This window comes from Magnolia sinica, chromosome 6, assembly GCF_029962835.1.
Source record: "Magnolia sinica isolate HGM2019 chromosome 6, MsV1, whole genome shotgun sequence".
NCBI lineage: Eukaryota > Viridiplantae > Streptophyta > Magnoliopsida > Magnoliales > Magnoliaceae > Magnolia > Magnolia sinica.
The window spans coordinates 2438518-2457819 of record NC_080578.1 but is presented as its reverse complement, the minus strand read 5'-3'; the positions used below and the strand labels follow the sequence as shown (position 1 = coordinate 2457819).

At 40.8% G+C, this 19302-nt stretch overlaps 2 protein-coding genes across 3 annotated transcripts; one reads left to right on the top strand and one right to left on the bottom strand.

The window, feature by feature from the left end:
* Window positions 1-1950: 1950 nt before the first annotated feature.
* On the top strand, window positions 1951-6285 carry LOC131247932 (uncharacterized). 2 transcript variants are annotated; one of them, XM_058247903.1, is made up of 4 exons: window positions 1951-2772; window positions 3412-3467; window positions 3553-3742; window positions 5896-6285. In XM_058247903.1, exons 1-4 carry the CDS (start codon window positions 1969-1971, stop codon window positions 6247-6249), a joined length of 1404 nt encoding a protein of 467 aa, XP_058103886.1. In that variant the 5' UTR covers window positions 1951-1968; the 3' UTR covers window positions 6250-6285. The 2 variants fall into 2 exon arrangements, with proteins under 2 accessions (XP_058103886.1, XP_058103885.1); XM_058247902.1 differs by having other exon boundaries at window positions 3550-3742.
* Window positions 6286-13342: 7057 nt separating this feature from the next.
* LOC131247931 (acyl-CoA-binding protein) lies at window positions 13343-18951 on the bottom strand. The gene is made up of 4 exons (XM_058247901.1): window positions 18865-18951; window positions 14507-14624; window positions 13818-13880; window positions 13343-13551 (listed from the first exon to the last, which is right to left on the bottom strand). Exons 1-4 carry the CDS (start codon window positions 18874-18876, stop codon window positions 13475-13477), a joined length of 270 nt encoding a protein of 89 aa, XP_058103884.1. The 5' UTR covers window positions 18877-18951; the 3' UTR covers window positions 13343-13474.
* Between the last annotated feature and the right edge of the window lie 351 nt (window positions 18952-19302).

Genomic DNA, 19302 nt, shown 5'->3' with positions numbered 1-19302 from the left:
GAAGTCCATACCACATGAGCTTAGCTCCTTCGGTCTTGCTGAACATGAGCCGAAAACTGAGGCAAATCAAAACTCAAGTGAGCCACCTCACAGGAAAAAAGTAGTGAGAGAAATGCCTACCATTATAACCTAGATGTCATTCAAATTCTTATTATTAAAGAAAAACCAACTAACATTAGCCCAATTTAAAACTTCAAGAGCCAGCCTTCAAGCTCCACTGTTTCCTATCTCGTACCTCACTTACTGTTGGGTCCGTCTCATTTTTAGGGAGGTAGATTAGGTTCATTTTTCTATGTCATTTTAGGGTATAAGCAAAAATACGAAGTAAATCTAAAGCTTAAATGAACCACATGAAGGGGATGAAAAGCCTACATCGGTAACTTTTTAAAACCAAAGAAGCTTTTGATCATGTTAATAATTATGTTTTTTTTCCTCCGTGGATGGCAAATAAATATCATTATGGGCCTTAGCAAGGTTTCAACAGTAGATATCAATATCACTGTTGCTTCCTATGGTGTGGTCCACTTAAGCATTGTATATGCCTCATTTTTAACCTTTTTTCCTATAGTGTCCTAACAAAATGGATGGGCGGTGTGGATAAAACCCATACATCTCAGTGGGCCCCTTGAAGCCCCGCCGTTGGACAGTCCATTTTTGGTGATATCCTGGCATGAGCTGGTAAAATGGATGGACGGTGTTGATTTCTCACAAACATCACAGTGGCCCCAACTCCTGCCGGTCAGGCTGCAGTTGAAACCTGGTCGGATCCTTACCTCAGTGAATAGCCCGGTAGCTGACACGTCTTCCGGCCCGTCATCTGAGCGGCCTGCACTGAATTACCCCACCTAACCAAACCCACCTCCAAAACGGTTTGTTGCCAGCATACGGCCAACCATCCTTTTTCCAGAGCATTGATGATGTCTCCTTAGCCGGACTAGCTCGTCTTTACAAACAAACCGGAGGGTATTACAAAAGACAAAAGAACGTCGGAAAACACCTGGGTACTTCGCCCACGTACCCAACCGGAGATACATCCTCTAACATTGGGCAGAAGGATTAAAGTGAATAAAATCCACCCCGTTCATCGGTGTAAAACTTCTTATTGTTCATGTTTAGAAAAATCAGTCTGGTCCAATTTTCACGTGGCCCACCTTATAAAATAAACCTCTAAATTCAAGTGTTATGGTCCACTTGAGTTTCGGAATATTTTTATTTCTAGTTTATTCTTTCATCCAAATGAGGCACGTAAAATTCATGGACTGAATTACGTATTATCACAGAGTTGGGCCCCACAAAAAATAAGTATTAATGTCCCATCCAAAATCTTTCCTATGTTGTGGGTCACTATACTGTTAGATCATTAATATTTTCATATTCGACAGTGAAAGTGAAGCAATGGACCCGATGGACGGGGTGGATCATATGAAAGTTCTACCGACGTGGCTCTAGCTCAGTGAAATTAACCTTACGAATGTACCGTAGCGCGGTTCTGAAAAGACGTGGGAAAGTAGGCCAACAGAGAAAAACAACGCCAGTGACAAATCTCGTTCAGGCAATTTCTTGGCAGGAGATTTCTCGTGATATTTTAATTTTTCAGAGTTTTCTCGGATATTACTCGGAAATTATTGCCCGAAAAAAATAAAATATTTTTTGTAAACTATTAAATAAATTTAATGTATTAACTATTTTCGGAATAATAACGCGATAAAAAAGCGACGCTATAAAATTTGCTGATATTTTCAAAATATCTCGGTAATAATAGATTATCGTTTAGTTTACTTATCACGTCATTTTCAAGATCTCGGTTCCATTTGTCACTCCGCAAACAGCCACCCAAACGAAGCTCGGTAAAGTAATTTTCCACTTTTCCAAGGGTATTTCTGTAATACGCTCTTCCGGTGTCGCTATAAGACGCGAAAAAACGCTATCCCATTTCCCGAACATACAGTCTCTCTCTCAGCAACAGTAATGGCGGCGGAGAGAGCAGCAGCTGCGGTTGCAGGAGAAGAAGAAGAAGAAGAACTGTCGAACGGAGGAAATCCCATCTCTTCTCCTTCTCTCTCTTCTTATCTCGGCCTCAGCTTCTACGTATTCCTAGGGTTTCTCCCCAAATCATACCTCTCGTTCATCTCCTCTCTCCAATCACGCAACAGAACCCTCTCTCTCAAGCTCCTCCAAGCCGAGGAACAGCTCAAGCAGATGAGATCCCACCGGAAAGAGGACTCGAAAGCAAACGCCAAGGTCGTCGAGATCTTCGCTAGCCATCGGAATTCGTGGCAGCAAGAAGAGAAGCGCCTGCTCCAGCAGATCGACGCATCGACGGAGGAGATCGCTTGCCTCAAGGCAAAGATAGAGGATATGGAGAAATCGGAGGCCGAATTGCGTATCTGTGTCGAGAAGCTGCGGCAGAACGTTGAGGAGCGGGATGAGATGATCGGGTTCATGTCGAGGAAGGCGGATGATGAGGAGGATGTGAAGGAAGCAGAGATCCGTGGGCACGGATCGAAGAGCAGGGCCACGTTTGGTAGGAATGGAGAGGAAGGCGGCGATTTAGGGGAGTATTGCACGGATTTTTCGAGGATTGGGAGAATCAGGGTTTCGCAAGGGTTGGATCCGGTCCCTGAGGCTTGTTTCATGGAGAGGATTATGGAAAGGAATGCTGCTGAAGCGGACGGGATGGCAGTTCTTTACGGGCAGAGGAATGGCTTTGGGAGGGATTTCTTGCCATCAGCTTCTGTTGCTTGGATGGAACGATCGAGTGAATGGCAGCAGGTTTGTGCTTCTTCTTCTTTCTTCTCTTTGTGAGTTTCTGGAGCGTGTATAACACACACACACACACACACACACACACACACACACACACACACAGAGGGATTTCAAACTGAAATCAGAGAAGGGAAATCCTGTTGTAGAAACCCTCTTGGAAGTCCAGATGATCTTCTGCTCATTACAGAGCTAAAATCTTTCTTTGCAGATTATCTAACTGCTCTTTCTTTCCAAGTATCTAGTAGTTGCTTTTCTTTCTTTCTTCCCCTTTATTTTTTTATTTTTTTATTTTTATTTTTTTGAGGATATATAGATTGTAGAGTTCCTTAAAGATAAGTAGAAATACTTTTGCCTCTGCTTCTTTTTTTCTTTTCTTTTCTTTTTTGAATTTCTGCAAAATCTTCGTCCTGTTTATTCCACAACCTCCAAGCCTACTTTCAGCATGGAAAAACAATAGAGGAGAAGAAAACAGATTTGAGTGATCAGTTGAAGTGGCTCAGGATTCCAGATTTTGTTCCTGTAATTTAATAAATCGGCTAGAATCCTGAACGTTATGGAAGACCAGTGTCTAAGTCATCCTCCGAAAAGTGCAAAGCAAATGCAGTCGTTTCTAATGCATATTTTTCCATCCTTTTTTTCTTATAGGATTTACAGTATGACACCCAGGAACCGCTGTATCATACCAAGCATTTTGTAGCGAGGTAAATCAATGCCTGTTGACAGAAAGCATTTGGCTATTATCTTCAAGTTTCTGCAATTTACCATAGAACTGTTGTTGTTCAGAAGGGAGTCTCCTTGGAAAGTAGATGGTGAATCAACAGGAGTTTCCTCTAAGCTGAAATTGCTGGAGCAGGAATTGCTGAACTTGGAGAGAGTGGGGAATGGGGAGCTTTCAAAGGTTCCCTCATTGATGAGGAAGCAAGCAAAGAGATATCAAGCTCTTGCAGGGAAGATTGATGATCTATGCAGGAGAATGGTAAGAGAACCTTTCAACCCTTTTTATATCTGCTCTAGGTTATTACCGGAATTGTCGTTTCTCTTGAGGCTCCTAATTATTTATTTTCTGTTTAAAAAACTTTGATACTCTGGGAGTGTGATGGATGATATGCAGGTGCATACAAAATACTTCAATTTGCATGTGGCATTCAAGTAATTCAAATTCAACTGTCCAAATAATGGGTCCCAGTTGGGATGTATCATTAACTAAAAATGAAGGTTTTTTGCTCATTTGATTATCTGGTTGGGGGACAGTTAAAAAATGGTCCTGTTTCAACAAACTAATGTCCACGAGAGCAGTTAAGTTTCAATCTGATTTTGAGACCTTGACTTAGCAACTGTGGGCTCCACAATTTAGTTGGTTTAATTTGGAGTTGATGTATGCTGTTTGTAATTCCTGGTGGCCTGGGTATCAAGCATAACTCCCTTGTTTTATCTTACTGTTTTCTTGGTAAATTAGTACCAACCACCATTAATCCTATCAATGATACAAAAGGCTGTTGGACAGTGCTATGATTTGAATTGTCATTTGACTCATTTCCTTATTCTACCTTTGAGTGGTCCACATCCGCCCTTTAAAGCTCCCCTGTTTCTTCAGTATGTAATTTATGGGGGGGGAGTAAGGTAGCCTTTATGATGTAGGCGTGATGTCCTCCCATTACTGTATGAAACGTCTGATATCTTAAATGAGCAGTGCAGATTTGATTTATGGGAATCTGTGCGAGTACACGGGCATGCATATTTCAAATCGATGACAAAACAGAATGGTCTATGTTAATCTGTAGACCATGACTTCAGTTCAGTATGCCCTGGGACCATTGAAGAGTTGGGTGCGCACGTTATCTGCCTCCATTTGACGACAGCTGGCAGCAGGATTCTTTTAGCATTTGAATATACATGTCCATTTTTGAAGTGCTGTTAGGATCTCAGCTAAAGATTGTTGGATGGTGGGAAATATGTGCACAAGTAGGAATATGAATAGTTAAGTCATATGTGTAGTTTTTGTTTTGAATTGTTTGATTTGGTGGTACTTGAATTTTGCATGATACAAACTGTATAAAATCTTGTACCACTCATCACTGCGCCGATTGGTATTGCCCAACTAAATATTCGGCATTTGATAGATGTAGGGAAAAGCAGCTTTCGACTTAAACCACAAAATGCTTTCTGTAGTTGATGTCCCTATCAAATGCTATTTTATCTCCTCACCTGTTCATGGCAGTGGAATGCTAAATGTGAAACAGATCCTGGTCTTCCTACCTTGCTTGCCAAGATGACTCGTGCATGTGAGATCTGGGCCATTCCATCATGAAGGGGACTGAACAAGTGAGCATGCTCTGTCAAGTGTAGCCAACCTGATGAGGGGCATGCTCAACTGCACTCTGCTAGATGAACGGCCAGGATCTCAAAACCCATGCTTATGTTTGCATATGTGCCACAAACCCCATGCTTCCTTATACAGCTCTACTCAGGATTCATTTAGTTTTCTCTTATGAAGGTGTCATGATCTACTCGTTTTCCTTCATTTAAGGAGAGCAGGTCATGATCATGAATTCATCTGAAAGGACCTTTGATGCTGAATGATTCCGGAGGACGGTATGCCAGTCCATGTTAGATTTCAAATATCTTTTCCTTCATCAAGTTCTTAAATTCTATATTGATAATGCAATAATCTGGTTACATTATATATATATATATGGAGTGCACATTGGTAAAGCAAAAACGAAGCTCTGGAGGATGGCAGTCCTTGCGGTATGGTGGTCAGTCTGGGAAGAACGGAATAACAGATGCTTTAGGGACACTGTTAATTCCGCAGATTTTGTTTCATCGAAGGCTAAGAGAGCTTTGATCAAATAGGCCACTCATGTTGACGCCCTGAAGGACAGCGAGTTTATTTTCCTAGGAGTTTAATTCGATCTGCTACCTCAGTGGATCTCTTTTAGTTGTAGCTGTAATCTGTTTCTTCTTTAATATAATCGTTATCTTTCACCAAAAAAAAAATGTTATACAAAAAAAAATGTATGTGTGATATTATTACTGTTCGTTGTTGTTCAGCACCATGGAGTCATTGAAACATGTTTTGAAGACACGGTGCTGGAGAAAATACTATTAATGCGTTCCTCCTTTTTTCAGCAAGCAAGCGACCCCTGTGAGCCAACCCTCAGCTCAGAGTTCCGAACCCAGCGGCAGACAGAATTCTTGATTGAAACCTTCCGCCTTCAACAACGCGCTATCGAGACCGGTCAGAAGTTGACAGTTTTGCAAGCAGAAACAGTTAAGAGCTTTTTGGGCGACGATCTGGGGGGCCAAGCAAAGGTGACCACAAGACGATCTTTGGATTCCATTAGGAACAACTTCAAGGAAATCCAAAGGAATTTGGAGATTTGGTTGGCTAGAATTATGGGTGACCTGGAAGGGATTCTGGCAAGAGATGGTGCATCACGTGTAAGGGAATATTATATGTCTAGATATCCTTTTATACGGTAATTTTCATAATATCCTCAATCTGTCTTCTAGTTTTCATATTATTTTGAAGCCTTTCTTTTGTTAGGGCTTCTCATCTTTTACCCGACAGCATTTGGGGAATGTCCATACCTGGAGACTGGACCCATCATCTTCAGGTAAGCGGCATGCGCCCCACCGTGAATGTGGCATATCCAAAAATCTTCCCAGTTTTACAATCCAAAACATTAGGTTTAAGGATACATGGTAGCACTGACCACCTTCTGCCCCCAAAAAAATCATTATGTTTTAGGGAGGAGAGGTTTGGAGAAGTCCGCCAATGGTGTACATTCAATTGTGATGATATTCAGTGGCCAGGATTACCTGCCCCATTGGTGCACATCCTGCAAGGCCTGCGTGAGTGGCTCGGATCATGCACAGACACAGTAAGAAATGTTCAGACGTTCTTCTTCTGTGCCATTTTAACCGTAGCTTGATTTGGGCCATGCTGGTCCTATTCAAACTCTATGGTGCTCAAAATGTAATGTGCACACCCTGTGGTTGTGTTTGGCTGTAGATGTGCTAGTTTTCTTTAGATCGCTGTTTAAAGTGCTTTTAAACATGTGGAATGTATGATGCAGCTTTTCCACATGCGCATGCATTTCTACTATATATAAAGAAAGTAGCTTTGGACAATTTTACCCATCCAATTAGTGTTAGGGAAGTTGTGAACTCTAAGATTTAAAGGGGCAGTGAAGGGGATTTGCAAAATAGGAGAGGGTATTTAGTTCATTACCGGCTTCTGTCACTAGCCGTGTGGGATTCTTCTCAATTTTTAGTGCAAGTAGCCTTCACCGAACCACTCCCACCTTCCTGTGTAGCCTGCATCCGCCTACTCCATTCATGTACTTTGCAACCTCTCTCCTCTCTTTGCATGTATCTCGTGCTCGCTTTATCTCTCTGCATGGACCATGCACCCTTCCATCCATCTCTCCTGATCTCAATCTCTCTCATGTCCTCTCACCTCATGCGTTGCATGTACCATACCCTTAGTATGCATATATCTTCCAGGCTTTCCACTGCAGACACCAAGACACATGCCATGCCCCTAGCACGCGCATCATCCAGAATACCCCCTTCCAATGATGATAAATGCGGCCTGGCTCAGTGAACTTCTATTCCATGGTGGATGGATCATGCACCTAAAGTATCTGACGTTGGACAACCCTAGCCAGCCCAATGTTGGACTATTTTCTGTTGAACTAGATCTGTACAGTATCTTCTTCTTAAATTTTTATTTAGACTCCCAGAACTGAATGTTAATGATTATATTTTGGGGCTTTGTTTCTGATTTTTTGAACAGTTATCTAGGGGCATGTTCCCTTACCAATTAGGTGAAATGGACCAGTTGACTAATTTACATGTCCATAGTTGAGAAACTTTTTGTGGTTGGTCTAATGTATGTTACATTAGAGAGGAGGAAATGGGAATAGATAGAAAAGTCAAGGGAGCAAGCCCCTGTTCCTATGAGTTTGATAATGGCATCCAAAAGTTTTTCATACATACTGTAAGCCCCTGTTCCTTTAGGTTTGGTACTGGCATCCAAAAGTTTTTCATACTGTAAGCCCCTGTTCCTTCTTGCACCATAACTATATGGCTTGAGGGGCATCAAGGATCCCATACAGTTTTTCATTTGACTGTGCTACCACATGAACATGTACTATTTTCCAACTGACTGTGCTACCACATGAACATATACTGTTTTCCAACTGACTGTGCTACCACATGGGCATTTTATGGTCTCATGCTACAACAGTCTCCCACTGATCAGAAGGTCTTGGATATATTTAAGTTAAGACCCTGGCTGTGCTTTTTTGTATTCTCTCCTTTTCTGTTTAATTTTACCATTAAATTTAATAGCTTTCTATTTTATAAAATGCTCATCAGGGAGTGGGTTCCTTGATTTGGCCGCTGTCTTGTTAGGCTTGTTCCCGCTCTGCTTTCTTTTGTATCTTTGCTGTTTGGCTTTCTCATTAAAATCATTATCTTTCAAAAAAATATCTACTATTATAATGTTAGCGCTCTCACACACTTCCATTGTCGGAAAATTTTGCTAGTCAAGTAGGAACTCTCTTGAATAGGTAAAAGTAGGGGCTCATTCCCAAGACCTCAATACTGAAATGCATTCTGTCTAACACTGAGGGACATACTCAAACCAAGGGACATGACCAAGTTGACTCGGATTGGCTGACAAATATGCCAACAATTTAATGGAGTTGACCATTGAATTGGCCTTGATCAATACCATGTGAAAATAGTGTTAAAATCAGGAGCATCTTTGTTGTAGGTCAACTTCTCAATATCATATTTGTAATATTTCCTCTTTATTTAGAATTTTTTTATCTATCAATTTTAAGCCTATTTATTTTCAAATTATAATATTCTATCTTTTCATATCATAATCTTCTTCTACTTTACAAGCCCCGCAACTTTTTCTCACAACATTCCACATGAATATACATCACAAGGATATTTGTTAACGCCCGAAAGTATTCATGCAAAATGTACACCTAGGGATTGTGGACTTCTGTTGTTAGATGTGTAAAACAATAATTCCCTTTTATTATTGCATTGTTGATTTTCATGTTCTTGCACCTGTGCGTTCAACATGAATATGCATTCTCAGGATTTTTGTTGAAACCCTATACTAGATGGTCCCGGTCTTCCCATATTTCTCTGCTGAAGATGTATCGTTTTGATCCTTTCAATAGTCTCAGTCTGTAGACCTCTCAACTGAATAGGAGACTAGCTCGGGTTACTGGGTTAACTAATCGTACTATTGACTTGTTCAGCCGAGCAGAGTCTGGGTACCTGGTTTTCAAACAATGTTCTTTCTATTTGTTCTCCGTCTGTGTCAGATTACCTATCCTTCATAAACGGTCGCTAGTAATCTCCTTGAACTGTGATGGGTGGGCTAAAAGACATTTTTGGATCTTTGATAGAGGTTGAGGTCATGTTCACAGGGTTCACATTTTATTTTGAGGTGTTATTTGATAGTCTGCAGAGTATGTCTCTTGATACACAGTAAGATAGAAATTGTACATGTGCCATAGGATCACTCAAAAGTGGCTAACTCACGGTTCCAGAATAGTGTCTAGTTGAACAATGCTTTCTGATTCATGGGCGCTTGTGGGTTGAATTGGGATCCTTGGATAATTTTATTCTTTTCTAACCGACGAGCGCAACTTGGGTAGTTAGACCCCAGAACCAGCGATGTAGGTGAGACCCTGACTTTAGGCCCCGCCTTGATATATGCATTGTATATCAATGCTGTTCATCTGTTTTTAGATATTACTGTAGGCCATGGAACCAAAAATGAAGCAGATACAAATTTTCAGGTGGACTACACCACAGGAAATGGTGGTTAATGACCATTGAAAACCTTTTATGGGCAACAAAAGTTTTATATCAAGGTGATGTTTGTTTGTTTTTTTAAAAATAAAAATAAAAATAAAAAATCCAGATCTGTATGACCTTATCCGTTAGTTGGATGGTCAATTAACATTGCAGTGGACGCTAGCAAGCTTTTAACGGTGGGAATTCAATGCACACTTTCTTGTGGTGTGGTCTACCTGAAACTTGAACCGTCTTCATTTTTTGGCATCATATCCTTAAAATAAGCTGCAAAAAACAGATGAACGGGCGTTGCATACATCGAGGTGGGGCCTACGGTGAGGGTCTCACCCAAGTTGCACTCGGATGAACCATGGTAAGTATCTTTCCTCTACCCTCATTGGAAGGGAGGCGGATTCAGTGGATACGTGGAACCACTGTTCTGTGATGTGGTGAGATTTGATTAGGTCACATGCCTCTAAGAGATGGGGCTCAAGGTCGAGTACGTACTAAACCTACCATCTGTGGCCGCAGCACACGTACCAATCAAATCACTCCACGTCAGGGGACCACGGTGCTCGGTGGTTCGTGGATCCACCGAATCCTTGTTTGGTTGGAAGATCAACACGTGATACCTTCTCACCTACAGGTTCTGCCATTCAGCCAAACAGCAAGGCCATGACATGCCTATTCTAGCATCTGTAGGCTTTTTGAAGTGGATTTTGTGCACCAATGAGCTGGACAGCATGTTTTTGGCCCACTAGTCGACCTGGGAAGCTGAATTGTGTCTGGTTGCCTTAGTGAAGAGGTTGGGTTTACCCTCATCATGGGCCAGAAAGATGGCTAAATAAGCCATAGGGTTGTGAAAATGTCAGAGAATTTTCGTTACTGCATTCGTGGGTTTAGTAGGGGTGCAAGTTTAGCACGTTGGGTCGGTTGAGGGTCAACCCAAGACCATTGAAACCTCGCGTAAGTTGGCCCGAGGTGCAACCCAACCCAAGCTAAGGTGTTAAACTCCACCCTACCAAAATTCGGGTTGGATTGCGTCAAGGTTGGCTGACTCAGAGAGTTGGTTCAAGTCTCGCCTGCGGCAACTCAGTTTAATGCTCTGTCGAGTCAAAATTGATGCGACTTCTTTGGGGTGAAAATGGAACAGGACATGGGCGAGTTTTTCTGAGTTTTTCTTTGATTTGTTGTCTCGGAGCATGTACATACAATACAAACGATCGAATTTTTTCATCTTTTAACCATTCAACAAGTCCCTCTAGATCTGATAGAAAGGTATTCATTTTTTCCCTAATGAATTAGGCAGGGTGTGTTTGTGTAGAATAACAAACAGGGGTTATTCTACACAAACACACCCTTTATTAACATAGATAATTGTAACCATATACATATGAAATGACAGCAATGGAATACCAATCCTCGGGCTTTATTTGTAAAGTCTCTATTCCTTGGTAATCGAAGCCCAAAGATCTATGAACTAGCTCATGCTTGACTAGCCAAGCAGATGAACGACCCTGCATCTTCTTGATCTCTCCCACATTTTTATGAGTATTTCACATTTACGATGAAATTTATGAAGATTGAACCCCTGTTTGTTATTCTACACAAACACACCCTGCCTAATTCACTAATTCGTGGGAAGATACTGGACTTTTGTATTTGAAAAATGTTTCAGAAGATATCTCTAAAGTAGAGGGGGATTGATAGAGTAATCCTTGATCGTAATTTCCAGTATGACTAAATAAAGGGTAATAAAGGGTGCTGCTGCACATGGTCCACAAATCAACCATGACTACTGTTAGACTGATCTGATGAACCATATTTTGGACAGTCTAACTTAATATATGTAATTTTGAAGTGCTTGTATATCATCCATTACACAGCCAGAATATCAAACCCAAAAAATTTACAATTTTTTTTTTAAAAGGAAAAAGAAAAAAAAGAAAAAGGAACAGGAGGAGAGACTTTCATTTGGCACACAACGGTGGTTCTTTTTCTTTCTTTTAACAAACGCAAACACACCACAATGGGTACTCAGAACCCATGACCTCATGTTGAAACTATTGGTTTTAAGGTTCTGCTTGGATAGAGAAATTCTACGTGAGGTACAAGTAACTCTCAAGTAAACCATATAAATTGTGGGCCACAATTTTAATTTATTAAGCTCATACGAATTCACGCAGTTAAATTTCTAGCTGATAGGTTAATGGATGTTTGATGAATTTTCCGGAAAACAAATTAGATCACAGTTTTAATTAGGTGTTGAATAATCTCTCAATCTGATTTTGATATGATGAATTGTGTTGTGGTTCACACAGCTTAGACTAGTGACGAGTGCGTATGCATCACACATCATCATATGCCCAGGGTAGACTCCCGTGATAATTTACCACTGTTTTGAAATACCTTGCTGTTGGGGATAAAGCACGTCTCGACATGCATAGTCTCCTACGCTGGTGGTATGGATGATAAATGGATCCTGGTCCCCAGTTCTTACAAAACATGACTCGCCCGAGTCAAAATTCGTAGGCAAACTGAGTTGAATGAAACATGTAATTATCAAATACATCATTAAAGAAATACTTTTAACTATATCAATAACACTAGCAAAATAGATTATGCAGTTGCCACTTATAAACAAACAAAATTGAAGAAGTAGATTGAGGGGCAGTGGCAGATAATATGGCGGGGCCCATAGAGCTGGAGCGTGGTGTGGGCTGTAAAATAAGTTATGTTGGACGATTCTGGCCTTTTCAAGCATAATATACTTTGTGAGTCGAGATAATCTTCAATGGATATACAGGCAAGGGTAAGGGTTCGGTTGTCCAATCCAACATGACCTGAAGTTTGGGTTGGGCCAATTGGCCGGTGTTGATCCAACCCAACTTGCACCACCACTGTTGGGCCACCCACGCTGGCACTACTATCAAATGATCAGTGGTTTTTGCAATGGCCACCGTGATAGGCAGCAGTGGGTGGAGAAACCAGATTTTGCCACTCTCCTGTTACCCATGCATGTGGTAGTTGTCAGGGTGGGAGAGAGCTCACTTGTACCATAACACTGTTACTCCCTAGATGCAACCAACCAAAGGTTGCCTTACATCCACGATACGAAGACTCTGTGAGCCTGATTTAACTCATCCGAGTCAAATCGGACTCAGTTGGACCAGTTGCAGTTTGACCCTACCTATAAGTCACCCCTGCCTCGAGTGAGTTGGGTCAGTTCAGTCCCAACCCCTCTCAGGTCCCGACAAGTTCTTCCAACCCAGTCTTTTAACCATGCATCTCAAGTAGACAAGTGAATGATAAAGCATTAAGAATCAAGCCACGACGAAGCATTGCAAGGAATGGTGCAGTGATGGGTATGGCAGCCTAGGCAAGACGCAATAAGTTCCCCAAGCCAGGGAAACTTGAATTTTATAACTTGATACTGGCCATAAGGTAATCCCCTCCCGAAAAGATCAGGAGGCACAAGGAAAATATACCAGCGATTTCTGCCCATACCAGACACGGGTGGATCTGTGCCCGTGTGCAACTTGTGATGTAAGACTCACCCATGATTGGAGTGGACTCGCCCCATTACTTGGTGATCCGGCCCACCATTATCATTTAGTCAGAGAGACAAATCTATGCTATCAGGCAGGACCTAAAGGTGGACTCCAACCAAGGTGTGGGCCGGTTGGTCATTGGGTCTGAAATGGGGCCAAAAGCCAACTCAAGTCCTGCTGCTAGTTCGGCCTTCCAGAATGATGATGAGGCGGTTGGTGCCTTTTACTAAAGATTAAAATGCTAGACGAATGTTTAATTTAAGTGCCGAGTATTTTGTTCTATAGAACATATAAGCAGCGAGCGTTCATTTACTATATTATGATCAAGCAGCAGCAGCCTCCTCCTGCAACTGCTTCACCTTGGTGATGTAGTCACTCATAGCCTCCTCCTTCGATTTTGCTGTAATTACGAGCAAAATGCAATTGATTAAATGATGCCGACACATTGAATCTAGATACTGCCATATGCGTTGTTTTTTTTCGTTTTTTTTTTTTAAAGGATAATTTCTGTAAGAATGGGTCACCTACAGGCACCTACCTACCACCATGCGGTGCCAGGGCTTTTTCAGCCACAAGATACAGCAAGGGAGAGGATTATTTGAAAAGGTGTGCACCGCAAAGGACAGGGGAGGCACCTGTAGGTGATCGGTTGTCAATTTCAATTACCTTCAACAGCCTTCCATGCATCCCACTTAGCTCTTTCCTTGAGACTGAACATCCCAGGCCTGCCTGCAGAGAAGAAACAAGAAAACTCATGAAAAAGCAGAGCAAAAATCATGGAAAATAACTTGACTGTTGATCTAATGATATTCTGAACCTCAAAAGCTGACGGTGGAGAGGAACAAATGATGCAGGGAAGAGCGAATACACAACTCAGGAAATAGGAGACTTAATCAGTCATGTTTTTTCTCTCTTTGATAATAAATCAAAGAGCTGTTAATTCTAAAATAAACAATGGAATGACATAACTCACGTTTCCTAGTGCTACAATATCCAAATACAAAACTGAGGCTCTGTTTTTTGCCTGCTTCATTTTTTCAAGAGGCTGAGAGGAGTGAAATGATTAATTGAGAAAGAATCCAACACATTTCTGGTCATTTCATAATAGCTGGGATGAGGGGCGCTACCACAATATTTTACTCTGTTAAAATGAAGTGCCTGGCACATAACAATATGGTGGAAAAATAAATGGCGGGCACTCGATGTTAGGTTTTAGTTGATGTGCAGACTTAGGTATTCTCTACAAACTTTGAAGAAGAAAATATCAAAATAAACATTATTATATGTACAAGGGCATAGAAAAATCAGCAGGCAATTTTTAAATATACAAAGTTCATATTGCACCAAATACATACTGGTGTTGACAGCTCCAACAGTTGCTTGCTTGTAAAGCCCATAGAGAATGAGTTTGTTCTCATTGGTAGTAGTTTCGGGCAGAGTCTTAGCTTTCTCAGCATACTCTTCGAATTCTTCCTGCAAAAGAAGCACCAATCCAACACATTCAAAAGGGCAATGACCTGTTAGCTGACTGATCGAAAGAAGCCTGTAAAAGCACAGCATGGTAGTATAAAGATATTTTATCTGATGCTCCGTGGACATCTCCGTGAAAGAATTCTTTGGGAGCAGGTAATAATCTTCATAGAGATGGGAAGGGAACCCCAAAAACAAGAGAGAAAATTAAGTGGTTCCAAATAATGAAAATCGCTACTAGAGTTAAATTACTGAGGGATTTTTCTTCTTCTTTTGAATAGCAACGAATATTATTAGAGGAAAGCTTGAAAGGAAAACAAAGGCAAAGATGAAGGAGAGTCATCTAACAGAATCCTTGATAGAATCGATTATTCTTTAGTTAAATGGAAATCATCATTGGATAATTATTGTTTTTTCCCCTTCCTTTGCGTGGGATTCCATGTATCCAAACATGCCCTAAAATTCAACCCCCAGTCAATGACCCTGTTTGATAAACTTTCCCATGCACATTCTCAAACACTTGAGCTATGTTACTGTTTGATAAACTTTCCCATGCACGTTCTCAAACACTTGAGCTATGTTACAAAAAGCTATATTATTTAGCTCAATTAATGAGCAATAATTTCTCTGCAATCCACTAAACTCTCCTGTAATAAACAAAATTTCTCCACTTAAGGTCCAGGTTATACACATACTACAGGCATGCAATCTTGTGCCATTTTAACTTTCACAGCCTTTAAACCACTGATTTCAGAGTCAACTTTTTTTTTTTTTTAACACATGCTCACACACCCCACACACTCACACCATAGTGGGATTTCACCACCTATGGGCACTCGAACCCTTGACCAGGTGTTGAAACTCTTGAGAGTCTACCACCAGAGCAAGAGTAAGGACCCAGTTTCAAAGTCAACTTGGATAAGTCACAAAATAGGCCATTAATGAAACCCGAGGGGCAACATGGGTTAAAGACTGAAGAAATAAAGATTGTGGGAAAACCCCAACGATTCAGTACCCAAGAGCTACTGGATAGAACCAAAAAATATACAAGAAAAAAACTCCAAAACTGATTTGTTTTCTAAATTCCAAATATTCATAATGGGCTATTTCAAGGACGGTCACTCTTATATAGATTTTTTTTTTTTTCTCCCTGAAAGATTTATATAGACTTTTGACAATAAAGAAAAACCTAGTATAAGAGAAAACGACCAAAATATACTCAAATCCGTCACAACCATATGGGGCTCCTGTGAATTGGCCCGCACAATTGGCATTGGAATTGCATGATGTCAGCTAATTCGAACAACAGGTCACTGAGACAAGGGCACTGCAACTTGGTCTTTGACAATCCAGTTGACATGTTTGAGTTGATCTAATTTCTGACCGTTCGTACCTTCAGTTTTGCATGCACATAATACTTTTAAAAAAAGCTTTCAAAAGACTCAATATGGGCTTTGCTGCTCCTCTACTGATCAACCCTTAAGAATGTGATCAGTTCTACCAGTTGCTTCAATTTGATCAGTCACCTTTTGCTTTGGCAGATGCAGCATTGCCTTCTTCACTCTCATCTCATTACTCAGTGCAGGTCACCCTTCCTACAATACCCCTTTCACATTCCCCCTTTCTTCCATAATAAATGATTTAGGATAAAGACCTATTTCCAAACTTTTTTCAAACACGTCCACTATTTGAAAGAGTACCTACCTTATGAATCACCTAAATTCCTACATCAGATTTATTGGAGAGCTCTCTCCTGCAAATTTCAGTTCAAGACCATACCAAGATATTGACCGCACAGCTTTAAATATACAATATGAATGCAAGTATTAATGTATATTACAACACTCTAGAACCAACATCAACATAATGGGCACCTAAATCACGATAAACACCAATATACTTACACTTCAGTATCTATAAACCACATGTTCTCATATTACCAATTTCATTTCTCTTCTGCATTTCAACTAATTTGAATATAAAACGTTGGAGTTCATTGGGGAAAGAGTCAACGGGCTAAGTCTAAATTTTAGCTAGACTAAATTTTGTTTGACAAACAGATTATTGTTGGCCATGCTCAGAGGACAAATAAGAATGCATTCGTGTCTATTGGCAATCACTACATGCTCTGACACTGTATTGTCTCCCATGTACTGCATGTCATCCAATTGCCTACTGGTGCTTCTGATTGCATTAAACACTGGACCACATTACAAACCATACTCCATGCAGCACTACTCGATCTCATACAAAAACTTGTAACTCTGCCTCATGAAGAGAAGAATTATATGATTCACATCCAGAGAACACTCACTTGCACAGTATACCACAGCTCTCACTTTGTTAAAGTGGCATGAAGTGCATTGTTCAGCAATCCAAACCATTGGCTTGTCGAGCCTCAGGTTGGATTGAAAATGTCATTTGATTGCACGATCCTAAGTCCTGACCCTTCAATGGTCCACACAAAACCAAAAAAGGCCCAGGACTGGTGGGTATGATCTTCCAATCCAGATATTGCAGGGGCATGGTCCATCCACAGTGAGGCCTGAATGAAAAATGGTCTGGATCGCTGAAACTTGGGCCCCACTCATAGGAAAACAAAAGTATACTACATGCATTTGTGGGTCAAGGATCACACGATTTCTTAATGTGAGGATAAAAGAGTTTCAACCATCTCTGCATGTCTTCCTCCCCTTGTGCATGTGCATGCGCATGTGACGCATGGTCTGAAGCACCACACGGAACTCCACTTACAGATGTGTCACTTAAATAGAGAGTAAATGATATTGCCGCGATTTTGAAATTGTTGCGATAATATTACGAAAAAACAGCAAACTATATTATACCGAGATTTTCAAAATTTTGGTAGATTTTCAAATATCTTGTTTTTATCACGAAATAAATGCAAAAAGTGGTAAAAACTTTAGGTAACCTGTTATCTAAATGTATGTCTAAATTTTAAATTTATTTAATAATTTACAATATATATATATATATAACATGAGTGTAATTCTACCTCAACTCCTCGAAAGTGGTTGCTAACTTTGTTGGAGCACAGGCCTGTTCCTGATCCTTTGCCTAGGTGGTATACTCCGAATGCCCATTGTGCATATTATCAAGGTCAAAAGCATGCTACTGACAGATGTTTGCCTTTGAGGCACAAGATCCAGGACCTTATTGAATCAGGGTCGATCGTCTTTCCTGCAGCCTAATTCCCATCTCCGTTCTATCAAAGGCATGAAGGAGGTTACGGCGGTTATTCCGCCAAAAGCTAGGCCAACAAGCCCAAGGTGAGACAGCCCTGCTAACTCGCACTCTTCTTTTAAAGCCCTAGGATCGGATTCAATAGTAGCTGAGTCAATAGCTGGGGATTCCTTCTCCCTCAAAGCCTATTCTGATTTACTTTTGTCCTCGGGATTCTTTTTGGCATAAAGCCTACCACCCTCACATGCAGGGGATTCGATAACCCGGTATATATATATATATAGTGTGTGGCTAGATTTTCCCGACAAAATCCCGAGAAAAACCTCAAATTTCAAAATCCGCCGAGAAATTGCCAAGAACGAGATTTGTCACATTGATCCTAGATCTATGATGCATCCTTGCGTTTGCATGCATTTCTACCGGACAGATCATGGCCATTTACTTCAGATTGGACAATTCCAATGCTTTCTGCTCTGAACAACAATTTCCAAACGATGACAAGATCCAAACATTCGTACAAAACAAATCAAAGAAAAGAGAACTTGGCCTAAGATCTTACCAGAAATCGGCAGGATTTCAACACTTTCACATCAGATCTAACTTCGGTCCGCAGTCTAACGAAGTTAAAATTTCCCCTAAAGAGATTCCAAAGAAGAATATGCCTGATTCATGATAAGATCTAGAACAATATCCCCCTTCTAAGCTATGCATGTCTGGAATTACTTTAGATCTGAAGGAATTTCACTAAAATCGACGCAACAATGGTTCCATCTCTTCGAGATCCAAAAAAAAAAAAACTAACCGATCGAGAATTTCTTCATCTAAAAAAATAACTGATCTGAATTTCTTCTCCACGTTTTCTACATGGAGTAGGGCGAGGTTCGCAGAGTAAGTAATCAAACGGAGAGAATCAAAACCGGAAAGAGAAAAGAGAAATCAAGAAAGATCTCTGCAGAAGAAACTGAAATCCTAAGCTAGAAATTCCATCGTTGGAGGTAATTGAAGGAATTTACAAAGGAAAATTAGAAATTCCACATACCTTCAACGCCATTTCTCTCCTTTCTTCTCTTCCGCTCCACGAAGTTGAAACTCTAGTAGCGGAAATGACACGTAAGTGTCTGTTGGTATATATAGGTTGATAGTTTGCAAACACACCCCTCCTTTTCTCTTATTTACTGAATTACCACCGATCCGCGCCTCTCGTGAGTACAACGTTTTATGCGCACTCGCTCCATGAGCGGACTAGAGGAGCACGTATGAACGATCTGAGCCGTTCACAATCGATGAGAAATGGGTTGATTCCATTTGATAATAAATGGTCCACTCTTGTACAAAAATCATGAATGATTGAGAGAAACTGATCAATACAGCAAGTTCTATATACAAATTTGGCCGTTTGATCATCCCATTGACATGATTTTTCGCATGTAGCGCCCACAAAGTGGAGATCTCCTGATGAACGGTCTGATCTATCGCA